Source organism: Apteryx rowi, unplaced genomic scaffold (genome assembly GCF_003343035.1).
Source record: "Apteryx rowi isolate R43461 unplaced genomic scaffold, aptRow1 scaffold_100, whole genome shotgun sequence".
In the NCBI taxonomy this organism is placed as follows: domain Eukaryota; kingdom Metazoa; phylum Chordata; class Aves; order Apterygiformes; family Apterygidae; genus Apteryx; species Apteryx rowi.
Genome location: NW_020447198.1, coordinates 1,588,862 through 1,602,209, shown reverse-complemented (window position 1 = coordinate 1,602,209; position 13,348 = coordinate 1,588,862). Strand labels below are relative to the sequence as shown.

The following is a 13,348-nucleotide window of genomic DNA, read 5'->3' as shown; positions in this document are numbered from 1 at the left end:
GCACCAGAAGGCCTAATGCTATCCAGTCTCTAAAGCAGATCTAGTGCCTTCATGATGGATCTGCTCCCCAGGGAGTAATCACCACAGAAGCCCAACGACCTCGTTTACCTTCAGCACGCTGCCGTCTTCAGCGATGCTGAGACCTGGCTTCTTCAGCAAGGGTCGTCCATCCTTGAGCCAYGTCAGCACGGGCGGCGGCACAGCGTTGCTCTGGCAGAGCAGCTCCACCGCGTGGCTCATGAGCACAGAGACGTTCTGCTCCTCACCCATTATGTTCGGTGGAACTAGAGCAATAAATCAAAACAAGGAATCCTTGGGCATCGCAGACTCCCCGGAATAAGACACACTGCGGGGGTCAATATTCTTCATTTAACAAAAGGAGAATGGCACCTTTTCCACGCACAACTTAAGTCTCCTTCACATCACAGAAAGCAGCAGAATCATTCTGGTGCTTACAGAATATCCTTTACACGACATGTATGCTAATGTAGTATCAGCTATAGAGAAATCGTGTAGATAAGCCAAGATTAGTGGAAAAACATTTGAAATATATTTAGGAAAAAAAAACAACAGTAAATAGAGAATGGGGAAGTACATCCCAGCTAAAAAGACAAAAAAAAAAATTCAAGCTATTGAGTCAAAAGGTTCACAAGACAAACTAGTTGATCCAGAAGCTGAAAAAATCTTTAACTCTTCCAGACAGTGACAAGGTGACTGATACTTTGAAGAGAAATTTGTCCAGAGATGGCCAAATGCATGCATTCTTACACAGGTTCAGTCATCCGCATGAGTTAATGACTTAATTATCATTAAGTCATAAGCTACTATTACATTATTGTCTATTTGTTTTGTGTGGTATCCGCTAGATAGTTATTGCAATAGTTGGGACTGAACACTATATGTACATTTGCACGACAGTTTTGGTGATAACCTCATTTTCACACATTTCCAAGATTCCTGGAGTGGAAAAATCAGCTTTTGGAATGAAAGTTTCTCTGTAGAAAACAAATGCTTTCAGAGAGTTAAACTGAAGTCTATTAGCTGTTCTGAAAATAAGAAAATGTACACTTTTTTCCCTCACTTTAAATATTATCTCTTTTTTCACAGTCAGAAAAACAAAGCAACTGAAAAGTGATTGAGAACAAAACCTTAGAACATGGCAAGTAAGTGGTATTCCCGGGGGTTTGTGGCTAGATGAGGCTAAATTAAAAGCAGGTCAATGCCCAGCAGCTGTCTGCCACCCACACCTTTGCCTCGGGATTCACCACCAAACTGYGGGCCCTTTGGGAACCGCATGCTCTCTTGCGGTCGGCTGCAATTTTCTGAGATGCCCTAGGCGGCTTTGTGCCATCRCCAGCACATGATCACATGGAGAATTCTGAAGTGCCAGCGGGACAGAATTTGGGAGTGTTTCTCATACACACCGCAGGAAGCTCGGTGGCTTAGCTGACATCACCGACAGAGGGAACCACAGCAAACTGCAGAGAGCTGGTGCTGGTCTTACTGGGCTGCTGCGGGTGGATCAAGAAGAGGCTTCTTGGTCATGCCCTTAATGACATATATTTTCTTAAATCCTTAAAGCAAACCATTAAAGGTTCCCTTTCCTTTCTTCACATTAAAAAAAAAAAAAAAAAGCAAGCACATTTATAATAAACTCTTAATATTAATACAACATTAGGTTTTCAACAAGTTTTACAAAATCAAAACTCTTCTAGCAACAATTACTTGGTCTGGCTGCTCATATCCAGTTGGATTTTTACGCTTGGCATGTACTAATTCAGTTTGCACAACAAAAAATTTAACACAGCCAAATATAAGAACCTTTATTGTCACATTTCCTTCACTTTTTAGCTTTGCAATCCATTACTCCAGAAATTGTGTGTCTGATTGGACAAAACATGGGGGTAAGAAGGAGGGAAACAGCTGGATTGCCTCTGAGAAGTATTCCAGGCTTCACTTTGAACAAAAAGATATTGAATTAATTAGCACATGTGAGATTATAAATGTCCCAAAGCAGTACTCAGTATACCAACAGTATGGCTCTCAAGAAGCCCTGAAAAATAACACTAACAATATAGCTTTGTTTTGTTTGCAGAGGAAGTACTTAGCAGAGCAGCTGATTTCAGAGTTTGGAAATAATTTAGGGAAAAGTCTGGTCTCTGTGGATAAGAAATATAGTAACTAAAAAAAAAAATCTGTTTATCTTACTTTCTTTGTAGAATTCACAAAAGGCCTAGGTTCTTTATGACTGCTGTGGAACTGAAAATTGGAAACTGACCCATTACTGCAGAAGGCAAATTTATTTCCGATTATTTTTCCACCAATTGTTTTTCCTCTCAAATGAACTGAACTGCGTTCAAAAGGAAACTGAGTTTATGAAACATAGAAAGACAGACAGTAAAGAGTTTGTTTTTGAAGGAACAAAGCTTAAAATTAATCTAATTACGCTCATGGTAACTATACGTGACCTAGACTGTTCCATCTTCTAGACTGGCCCAGCACATTGCACATTTCTAACCGCCCCAGCTCCAGCAGCATTCCTAATTATTTTCCTCCTGCGACTTCTTAATTAGACTACCCCTACGAGGTTAGTCCTAGGAGTGGTATTACTTTTTGATTCAAGATGAGGCAGCTGCAGCTGAGTTCAACCCTGGCCAGCTTCTATTGCAATAGTAATTTTAAACGTACACAACTTACAACCAACTTGTTTAATTTTATCTAGATAAAAGGGACAGAGGTTCCAGAAAATAAAAAAGAAAGAGTAAGTAGGTCCACGCTACTTCTACAGTTATGTGTACATACACACCTGTCCTCAGACTCCCAAGGTACCATGAGATCCCTTGCCCTACACCTAAAACACTATGCCCATTTTAACCTGGAGTGTATTACACCAGAGTCCTGCCTTTCTAAATGGCAACTTGCAGATGAAAAGTCACCTGCACTGAGAGTATCCTAACCGTGCTGCATTTACAAGGAAGTCAGTTCTGAAAGCCAGACTTGAAAACAAATAATCTCACCAGCTGTCCCTATTCGCCTTAGAAACCATCCAAACATCTAACTTTGCTTGCATGATTTTCCAGAGTTCTGCTTACAGTTGCCATAAAGCTGGAGACTGGCAGACTGAAAACAGTTTTTTCCCCATTGATCTACTGAACGCAAAAGCAAAACCACAAAGTTTTTTCAATTCCAAAAGCCTCTCTCCACATCTGGTGCCATAAGATTTCTAAAACAAATAGCAGTTCATCATTTATCCTCATTTCACTGGTGTACAAAACCACTCAGTTGTCCAGGGAAACTGCAAATTTGCTACCAGCAAGCTCCCTGGCGTTCCTCCTGGCAGTACGTCACGCTCGTCGGTATCTGTACATCACCAACGACCTCTAAGAATGCAATACGAAAGAGCATCTAAGACAAGTTACAAGAAATTAGGAGGAAAGACAAATTGTACGCGAGTTCAGTCAAAAAGACTTTGGATCTAACTGCTTGACCTCATTTGGAAAACTGATGCAAGTACAATACAGAGATCCCTGTCCGGCTTCTTGGAGGGGATGGAATTGATTGTGTGGGCTCAGTACAGCTCTGTGCTCATCACTTCAATACCTACCATTTATAAATGTGCTTTTATGTATGAACCTTTTATAAATTCATGGCTGCAGTTACATTTGTTCAAGGATAGACAGAGGAATACACATATAACATACCTACTTTTTTACATATATATATATATATGCATATATGCATGGGTGCGTGCATACATATACATATGTATACATACATATATATGCACCTCCTCATCACCTGGCCTTTTATTATGGTTTGGAATGGCTTTTCTTCAACAGTTGGTCAAGATCTGGGCTATTTTGCATTTAATTAATATTCTGTAAACAGTTTGACATTAAAAATATAGAAATCTGCCAGAAAATCTCACCGTAAACTCTGAGATCAATCTCTCTTTGACTCTCGCCTGCGGCATTCACTGCAACACACGTGTATTTTCCTGTGTCGCTGATCTGAACACTAGTCAATGCCAGGACGCGGCCCCCAGAGAGAACCTGCAACAGAAACAGGACACATTCAGAATACATGCCTCAATTTAAAACAGAGAGAACTATGTCTTGTTTGAAAGCAAAATATTTGTTCTCCCATTGCTTACCACCATCTCTCTTTTCTCTACACTCTTCCTTGCACTCAACTGTTGCCTTTTGATCAATATTTTGCAAAAGCAGAAGTCTAACTTTAGGCAAATCCATAGGGAACTGTTCGAATTTAAAAGTCTTTGCAGGGTCTGGTCCTTCTTTTCCCTCTTACCAGTTTCAAATCTTCCATTACACCTTCTGTCTGTGCCCAGAGTTATCCCTATATTACATAAAACTCTCCCTCCCTCTTTTCAGATCTTAAAATTAACTTTCAAAAAGCAATCATGCCCTCTCCTTTGAACTCAGAAATATCTCGTTACATCAGGGTTGGTTTGGGGGTTTTCTGAATTACTATTTTATGTCCTATTTTGTCCTGAATAATATTGCTGTTGAGGGAGGTAAGACACATGTCGTGGTATATCCTCACATATTACCATGTTAATGAAGGAATCGTATGTGTTGGAGGAGGGGGAGCTCTTTTTTTCGTTGTTGTTGTTATCAATGCCATGAAACTACATCAAATAATTCTCTAAATGTCTTAAACATGCTTTTTGTTTGTTAGTCATGTCTGTTATGATGGAAACCCATGAGACTAACAGGTTCGCCTCACCTATGCCGCTGCAAGTAATTACAGCACAAATCTTTCGACATTGCTTCTCTGGCATTACCCAATCTTAAGCCGTAAGGATGCCTTCAGGATAGAAATACGGTCCAATTTCCTCTTCTTGCAGATAAGTGAAAAATTTGCTGAGGCAAACTCTTGCTCAATAGGAAATCAACTGAAAAGACCAACTTATTTCAAAACATTCACAGTGAGTGCGCTTCACACAGTAATTACTGGAGCTAAACTTGCACCACTATCCTACAGCAGAACATCCTATAACCTCATTCCAAACCCTTTAACTTACTCCCTTTCCATCAAACTGCACTAGTTTTAAATACTCGCATCAAAATAGGAAAGCGCTGGGAGAGCAGGATTCGAACACGGTACCTGGAGCCCATCGCTAAAGCTGGAAACGGGGCTGCCGTCTTTTAGCCACGTCAGAATAGGCGCAGGGATACCTCTTGCTTCGCATTCCAGCCTCACCAGGTTATTAACTACCACTGCCACCGTGTCACTGCTGCCAGAGATGGATGGCGGGACTGGGGAAGAAAATACAAACAAGTATGAAACCCCTATGTAAGAATATTAATCACGACGAAATTAAACGAGCTGCTTACTTCTGGACATTGCTTCTGCNGGGGGGGGGGAAGAAAATACAAACAAGTATGAAACCCCTATGTAAGAATATTAATCACGACGAAATTAAACGAGCTGCTTACTTCTGGACATTGCTTCTGCTCCTCAAGGCAGTACGCTGCTGGAAAGATTTCTGATGTTACCACGACTGAGCTCTTGCCATCGGCTTGCTCTGTGCCGAGTCCTGCTCTGGGTACTCACGTAAGGCAACTTCAGGGAAACCACTGCGAGCCAGGTAAGCCAGACTGGGCCTACAGCCCACCAGACGACTGCAAAACCCAGCAGCCAGAACATAAAACCTGAAAACAGTCCCTCAAACTTTTATCATATTCCATTTAGATCTTGTGAAAGGCATTAACAGCAGTGGGGTTTAAAGAAAAAAAAAAAATTATCACGTAAACTGAATAAAGCAAATGCATACGCAGAGTAATAAATTGGCCTGCAAAGCGTATGTGAACATTTACCAGATTAGCCTGTACAATATCTGCCTGTCTCATAATAAAAATTCTCTTAATGGAACATCTCAAAACACTTCCTRGAGGTAAATGAGCTAGCAAATTTTGCAGAGCTACATTGAAAAGGGAGACAGGAACGTGCCTAAAAGTTTCTATGTGTTTCTTTTGCTCATCCTATGCTCCCTTTATTTTGGTTTTCATGAGTAAACAAGTGTGGGTCTAGCACTGACACACGTTTGTGGAAAAAAAAAACTTCAAAAGCAAAAGGCTGCTTTCCACAGACATTCAACATTTGCATCTTAATGCAAAAGCGCTAAAAAGGGAGATGTTTCACTTACCAGGAGAATCAAAACAATACTGTTTGCTTTATAACCTACAATTTATAACTGAGTAATACAGCTTTGTTTTCAGCATCAGTCACAAAACTTCATACTTGAATCACTCCTACAAAAAGGAGAGAACGGTATGATCTACTCGTACCTCTCCTATATGGGAAAAAGTGTATAAAAATTATTTACTGAAAAGCAGATGTATTAATAAAGTCAGCAGTCTCTAACAACTCATTACTTGGACCAGCTATTCTTAGATAAATTCCAGTAATAGCAGAAACGGTAGGAAAAAAAGCTAGTGTGATTTTATAATCTTCTTTCCACATTTCATTTCAATAGCTTCCATTGTTCTTAAATGTCTGAAAAAAATTGTAGTGGTGAGAAAGAAGTACAAAAAAATCTTAGTACAATAAAATCATGCGAATATACTAAACTGGAACTCAACCTGCTTCCTTTAAATTGAGCTGTAACCCCATTTACTGTTACGCCTAGAGTATCAAGTATTGTTTTTTCTAAACAACGAATACAAAAATGATCTGATAATTTCTGCCATGGATACCGCACACACAACACTCTGTTAACAACATAAGTTGTGGAGTACAACCGGCAATGGACCATGAGAAACTGGACCATTTACAAAACYGACTGCCATATAAAAATGCAGAGCAGGTTTTCAGGAAACGCAGCACAGCTTTCTGTAGCTGAACAGGTTCGTGTCCACAACACGAAACACTTCAGAGTCGATTYTCCTTTCGATGATCATTCTTGCTTCCATTAGTAACAGAAAAAAAACAAGTTTCCTCAAACTTAGAAACACCAAATAAACTGGACGATAAACTTTTTCCTGTGTAAATCCAAAACGTAATCCCTTCTAAGCCCTGTGCGACACAAGCTGAATTAGGTAGGTACACGGGGAGGTTTCCGCTGCCCTTGATGCGATTGGTACTGGCTACAGCTGCATACAATCTGTTTTGGAGGGGCAAACAAATTTTACGTGCCTGGTCTAAGTAACTAAGGAAGAGAGTATTAACTCCCTAAAAAGCTCTGGACATATCTGCTGAAATTCTGTCGCCCCTAAAGACACATGCATATGCTTAGGAGCTATTTTTCATTCTTAGGTTTAACCAGAATAATGACCTTGGCCGTAAATATTTGCTGGGAATTAATSACTGGGTGGGATCAATGGCATTTGGCCACTTCTTGAGCCATCAATTTTTCCGAAGATGGTCACTAATCCCAAGGAAATACACTGCCCAACTCATTATTTGTTAATCAGCATTAATAGGAACAACATACTGTGCGTGCATCTCAGCTGGGGACACTGTGCCAAATCTGGGCTATAGATTTGCATGGAAGACTCCCCCTGAAAACCAGCTGCAGGCATAGGCACGTATCAAAGATAAGAATTTGGATTAGGGGCTGATCCAAAATCCAGTGAAATCAGCGGGAAGGCTGCAATTTGGCTTTTGATCAGGTGTCTCCTGTCTGCAAACACCCACACTTCCACTTCATCTTATTGGACAAAGTACATCTTTCTTTAGAATTCCTGGATTACGAGASAGTATTTGGGTTGTTTCCTTCTCTATCTGCTGTAGGCTTCAAAGTCATCAAGGCAAACCACAGCAGTTCCACGTCCTTGCAAACTGCTGGAGTGACAACACAAGTACCTTTTCCACAAAGCTGGTGCCTCTGCTCATTCTCCTGTTTCAAACCATGTATTCCAAGGGCGGTTAACAGCAGTAGAGTGAACTTTCTCCCCCTGACCCCTGCCACRTCTCCTTCAGTATGGTGGTATGATGAATGATGGAGAGTCTGCTAAGCACATGTAATAAAACCAGAAAAGAGCAAACTTGGGGCATATAGGCGTTTTTCATATGTTTTATAATACTCACCATGAACCTGAAGACTATAAAACAGCTCAGCTGTGCCCGCTGTGTTGACAGCCACACACTTGTAAACGCCAGTGTCGGAGATCTGAGCGCCCTCAATCTGCAGAACCTGCCCTCTGTTCAGGAAAGCGGCGCTGGCAGCACCGGCGAGGGGACGGTTGTCCTTGTACCACGTGAGAGCTGCATAACCAAACAAGAGAGGGAAAACTGCCAAAAGCATCCCCACAATAAACAACTGATACCGGGACTAAATATGCTTCAAACTTGCCGTCTGAGTTTTCAGACACATCTAACCAGCATTTACAAACCAATATAAATATTAATTAGAACTAATAACAATAAAAAATAACAATAAAAATGAGGAAATTAGTAATATTTGTGCAAAACACTGCTACACCTACCAAATTCAGTATCAACCTTAACACTATCATCCATGTACACAATATATTCTGTGAAAAGAATGTCATCACCTTAATAAATTGTAACAGAGCATACTTACAGGGATTTACTCACCTATTACCAAGCTCAACAGCAACTGTTTAAAAGTACACAATAATAAGATATATACCAATTTTTCACCTTTTATCCTAAAGTACTGCTACATTAAACTAAACCACTTGTGGAAGTTTAGTTTGCAACCTAAACAGAACTCAACCGGAATGCTGAAAAACCGAAAACAACACCTGGAAAACTGTTATTACTCTAAAAGAAAATTTCATAGGAACTTAGTAATCAACAAAAATTGAGGACTTCTTTGCCTCTCAGCCAAAAGATGGCACCCTCCATCAACGGAGTCTGTAACTAATGCTTCACTGGCATCCATTCAATATCCAGTCAGATGAAGCCGCTACGGACTGAGCCATTTCCCACAATACACAGGCTTCCTGTGAAAGACTCCATGCAAGAAGTTCTCTGGCCTGACTGACCGACCAGACCGCGAGCAAGCTTCTGCATTTTTCAGCAGGATGTTGCAGTTGCTATTGCTTTTCTCAGCTAATGTTATATCCTGCCATTAGCATGTGGTGTCACGTCATAAACAGAACAGGTGACATATTCATTTTTACAATTTAAATTAAATAAACTTCATCATTTAGTTGTTTGTTCAAAAACAATTGCCAAGCTGGAGGAAAAAAATGACAAGAAAAACAAGTGCAAAATGGATAGAAAATCCTTTTTTTTTAAGTAACATTTTACATATACCTTCAATAATTTCAAATTTTGTTTTATACAGGTCCAAATGATTTTAGAAAATAGCACTTTGCTGAAAATCAATTCTTAAAGGGTAGAGAGGTTGAACCAGGATGGTCATCTGAACTTTCTTCTGAAAATGGTGCTATCAATAGCACAAGAATAAAATCTTATAACAGATACAAGCTACTAGGCATAACCTACTAAATATACAGTATTTCCCATGATTTGCTGTACAATAAATAACACAGAAACAATCACTGTCATATTAACATAATATTTTTATATCGCACCAGAAGAAGGTGGGAAAGAATAGCTGACAAAGGAAATAAATGGTAAGAGAAACCACAAAAACATGAGTGCAGTCATCTGGGCACACCACCTAAAGCACTGTACACACACACACACACCTTTCTCATTTTCGCGTGCAAGGGGCCCGGACCAAACAGAGAGACTCCCGCTGATTTCAGTCGGCTTTAAATAAGGTCCGAGATACAGCACCATTTGACAGGCAAACCCAACGCACAAGGTTTTGCAAATCTGCCCTAAACTATACAGTATTGACCAAACAGGGTGAAAAGAGTGGACGTGTTTTGGCCTTCTTTAATAGAAGTCTAACGGTATTATTGCCTACGGACAAGGCATTGCTTTATGTCTAAGGGAATAGTTTATCCTTGTGTTTTTCATTCATTTGAACAGAAATACAGCGGGGGAATTACTGAATTCCCCAAAACTCATTCCACATCACTTAATATAATATTGACATTTCCCATAACACATACTGTTTAACAGTTTCTAGCTAGCTTAAATACTAGTAAATTAAATTCAGGTTCAGAATATCCGTTATTTCCAAAAGACATACCGAAGCGAAGGCTTGTTATCAGACTTGCTGCATGTTCTCAAAGGCGCATGTACGTACCTGGCAGAGGGTTCCCAGATGCTCTGCATTCAAGATGGATCGGATTATTCACCACCACTGTTTCATTTAACATTTTCCCTGCATCCTCCAGATTGGGTGGTTCTGGGAAAAGAAAAAAACAGCAGGTTTTAATTATTTCAGCCACCCAGCTGGCAGAACACCCAATCACAAAGTAATCCGCCCTCTGAGAAAATCTGGGCAATCAATTGCACAAGCTGGACCTAACTGTTCAACGACTGAGGAAATTCTCAAGAAGTTCATCTCTGGAAGTTGACTGTCCTCTAATTATATAGCGCCATTAGTGTTAAGAGGAATAAAACATAGGCTTTTTTTTTTTCCAGGAACACTGGCACTTAAAAACAGACTTAAAAATGTTTCACAACACAGAACAGCATTTTTTCTAATATAGCAAGCTTATCTCATCTGAGCTGGCAATATTAAACTTAACACAGTACAGGGCTTTAGAAAGCAAGATATTTTACCTTATTAATCTCTATAAATTTGCAACATGACAGAAATACCAGATTATAACACTCTGAACAAGGAGATCAAGAGCCAAAGAAATAACTTGTGAGTGTGGGACTCTGACACTAAAATTAATTACAATGCAGTTATCATAGTATAGGAGGAGTGAGGTTTCTCTTTCCGGGCCTCATGGAGGGAGACAGTGCAGTCTCTTTTCATTTCAGTTTAACATTTTCCAGTTACTGACTCTGTTTGACAATAAAAGCCGATACAATTATTATAAGCATTTTGCCACTATTCATTCCTACACCTATCAAGTCCTTTGAAGGCTGGGTCACACCAAGAATGCACAATACTTCACAACCACTTCTAGGGCACATATATGTAAACCATGGTGAGAGCATTTACCAAATTCCCATGCAAGCAACTTCTGAAGTTTCCCTGATTCCTTTAGTATTGTTTTTAGCYGGAAAATAAAATTCCTTTTTAACAGTCTGAACAGTCTGAAAGATCCCCTCATGAGAGAACGCTTCCTTCTCAGAAAAGTCATTCCTGTAAAATTTTCCCAACAGAAGCTCATGGGGAAAGCTGTTTTCCCCACAAGACTTGGATCGCATTGGTAATACCAATGTTGGTACATCATGCCTTGATTCAGAAACAGAACACAATTCTGAGCGTCTCGGTGGTTTAGTGGAAATGTGTTTGGCTTCTTGGTATATGTCTGAAAAAAGAAAGTTAACTGGAGAGATGCATTCCTTCTTGCAGCCCTTAGTACCGCATTAGGAAGGCCAAATCCCAGGAAACGCAGCTTTTGTCTTGACTTCTTACTCAGGGAGTGGGACAAAGAAAGAAAGAAGAAAGACTGAAGTGCGGAAATAACAAAAATGCCAGAAATTAACATGGCTTTTTCAAAGACAAAAGAGAAAAAAGGAACAAAGATGTAAAAAAGCTGCCTTAAAACAGCCACGTTTAGCTTCTAACTAGAGGCAGAAATACCATTACCATGCACATGAAGCCGAACGTGCTGTTGGGCTTCTCCTGCAGCATTTGTTGCCACACAAGTGTATCGGCCAGCATCTTCGAGCAGGGCCTTGACAACTTGCAGAATACGGCCTGAAGACTCCAGCTGTACCAAAACAGAGAGCAGGGAACCACTTTACACAATGATCCCAGGCAGAACGGCTAAGGGTAATGGCACGGTAGACCTTTAGGCTGAATACAGCCAGTCTCATCTTTCTTCTAACCCGTGGCTAATATTCATGCAAGAGGTGTCCCAGTATTTCGGAGACTTCAGGGTTCCCGGGGCATCAGGATTATTAGCTGTACAGCTGTGAGGCGAGCTAAATGGCAGAGGGACAGGCAAGCAAGGCAAAAAGGATGCTGCAGGCAGAGAGAGCTGCCACTGGGCAAGACATCAAAAACTGCTCCAGCCTGAAGTAAATCAAAGCCATTACAAGCACCCTTCTCCTTGGAGCATGCAGGCACTGGGAAGGGCTGTTCCTTGAAAGCCAGAACCTCACAGTGAGAAGGAAATGCATAGGTATGTGCTACAATAGCAGTGCTTACAGAAAAACATATCTAATCCCCCCTCACAGTGACGAGTGGGTAGAGTCACCTCGTAACTGGCAGATGACAATACCTTGAAGACAAAGGTACAACTGAAAGGAGCAGATGCTGAATTTACAGTCACAGACTCTTCTGGTATGGAGATGTCTAATGGGATTCAGTCTACTAAACACTATTCAATCCGGGATAGCGTCCTATTCAGGTAAAAAGCCCATCGCTCTCCAGGATGGATCTTTAGCATCTTTATATCGCAGTACGAAGGAACCAAAGAAAAAGAAGTGCTAATGTGTATAACTTATTGTAACCATTTTTCATGTTTTGAACCTCATAAAAGAGTTGTGCTTACTCTTATATTTCCTCTGGCTGTGTTTACTGGTTGACCATCTTTTAACCAAGTTATGGAAGGGCTGGGAATGCCATTGGCTATGCACTGCAGGGTCACAGGCTTGTATATCACAACAGCTCTCTCTGAGAGCCCAGTTGATTTGATGGTTGGAGGAACTGCAAGAAGCACCACAAACAAAAAAAAAACATCATTTGAAGATGTATATTTAAATATATAATAGTAATATACCACAGACAAGAAGAAATCTAATTCTAATCTACTCTCATCTCCAATCTTTCAGCCCACTAATAAGAATAAACATTTTCAGAAAACTTGAGCACTGTCTTCCCGGCAGTTTAAAGTAACAGCAGCCTGCTGCTCTTTTCCTCCCTTGAGTAACTTACCATGCACAGTAACATCAAATTCCCTTTCATGTTCTCCTGCCTTATTTGCAGCCACACATTTATAGCGGCCAGTGTCTGACACTTGAGCTCGAGAGATGAGAAGTTTGTGCCCATTTAACAAGATCTTTAGTCCAGCTCCCTCTTCAACTGGCTGGCCATCCTTCAACCACCTACCAAGAAGAGAGCACAATCTCAGATTTCCATTACCATAAGATCAAAGACGGTCCTAAAACATGCACTTTTTTTTTTAAGAGTATGTCTTAGCAACTATATTTGCATTTCTAGGAAGGTTTGAAGATGTCAACTGGTGTTCTGCTTTTCTGAGTGCCACAGACTGAACTCATTTATCTGGGAAAAGAAGTATAGGGGAACAGACACTAAAGAAAAAGCGAGAAAGGTGACAGACTGCTGGGAGGCAGTAGTGGGAACAAA

The 13,348-nt window shown here is 40.4% G+C and overlaps 1 protein-coding gene across 1 annotated transcript in view; it reads right to left on the bottom strand.

The window, feature by feature from the left end:
* The window catches only part of HMCN1 (hemicentin 1), a 189,280-nt gene that overhangs the window by 75,508 nt on the left and 100,424 nt on the right, over nt 1–13,348 (bottom strand). The window contains exons 35-42 of the mRNA XM_026062720.1: nt 12,917–13,086; nt 12,534–12,688; nt 11,624–11,747; nt 10,157–10,258; nt 8,053–8,229; nt 5,128–5,279; nt 3,929–4,052; nt 109–284 (exon numbers count right to left, since the gene is read on the bottom strand). Of these exons, the coding sequence (XP_025918505.1) occupies nt 109–284; nt 3,929–4,052; nt 5,128–5,279; nt 8,053–8,229; nt 10,157–10,258; nt 11,624–11,747; nt 12,534–12,688; nt 12,917–13,086 (1,180 nt within the window). The remainder of the gene's footprint in view (nt 1–108; nt 285–3,928; nt 4,053–5,127; nt 5,280–8,052; nt 8,230–10,156; nt 10,259–11,623; nt 11,748–12,533; nt 12,689–12,916; nt 13,087–13,348) is intronic.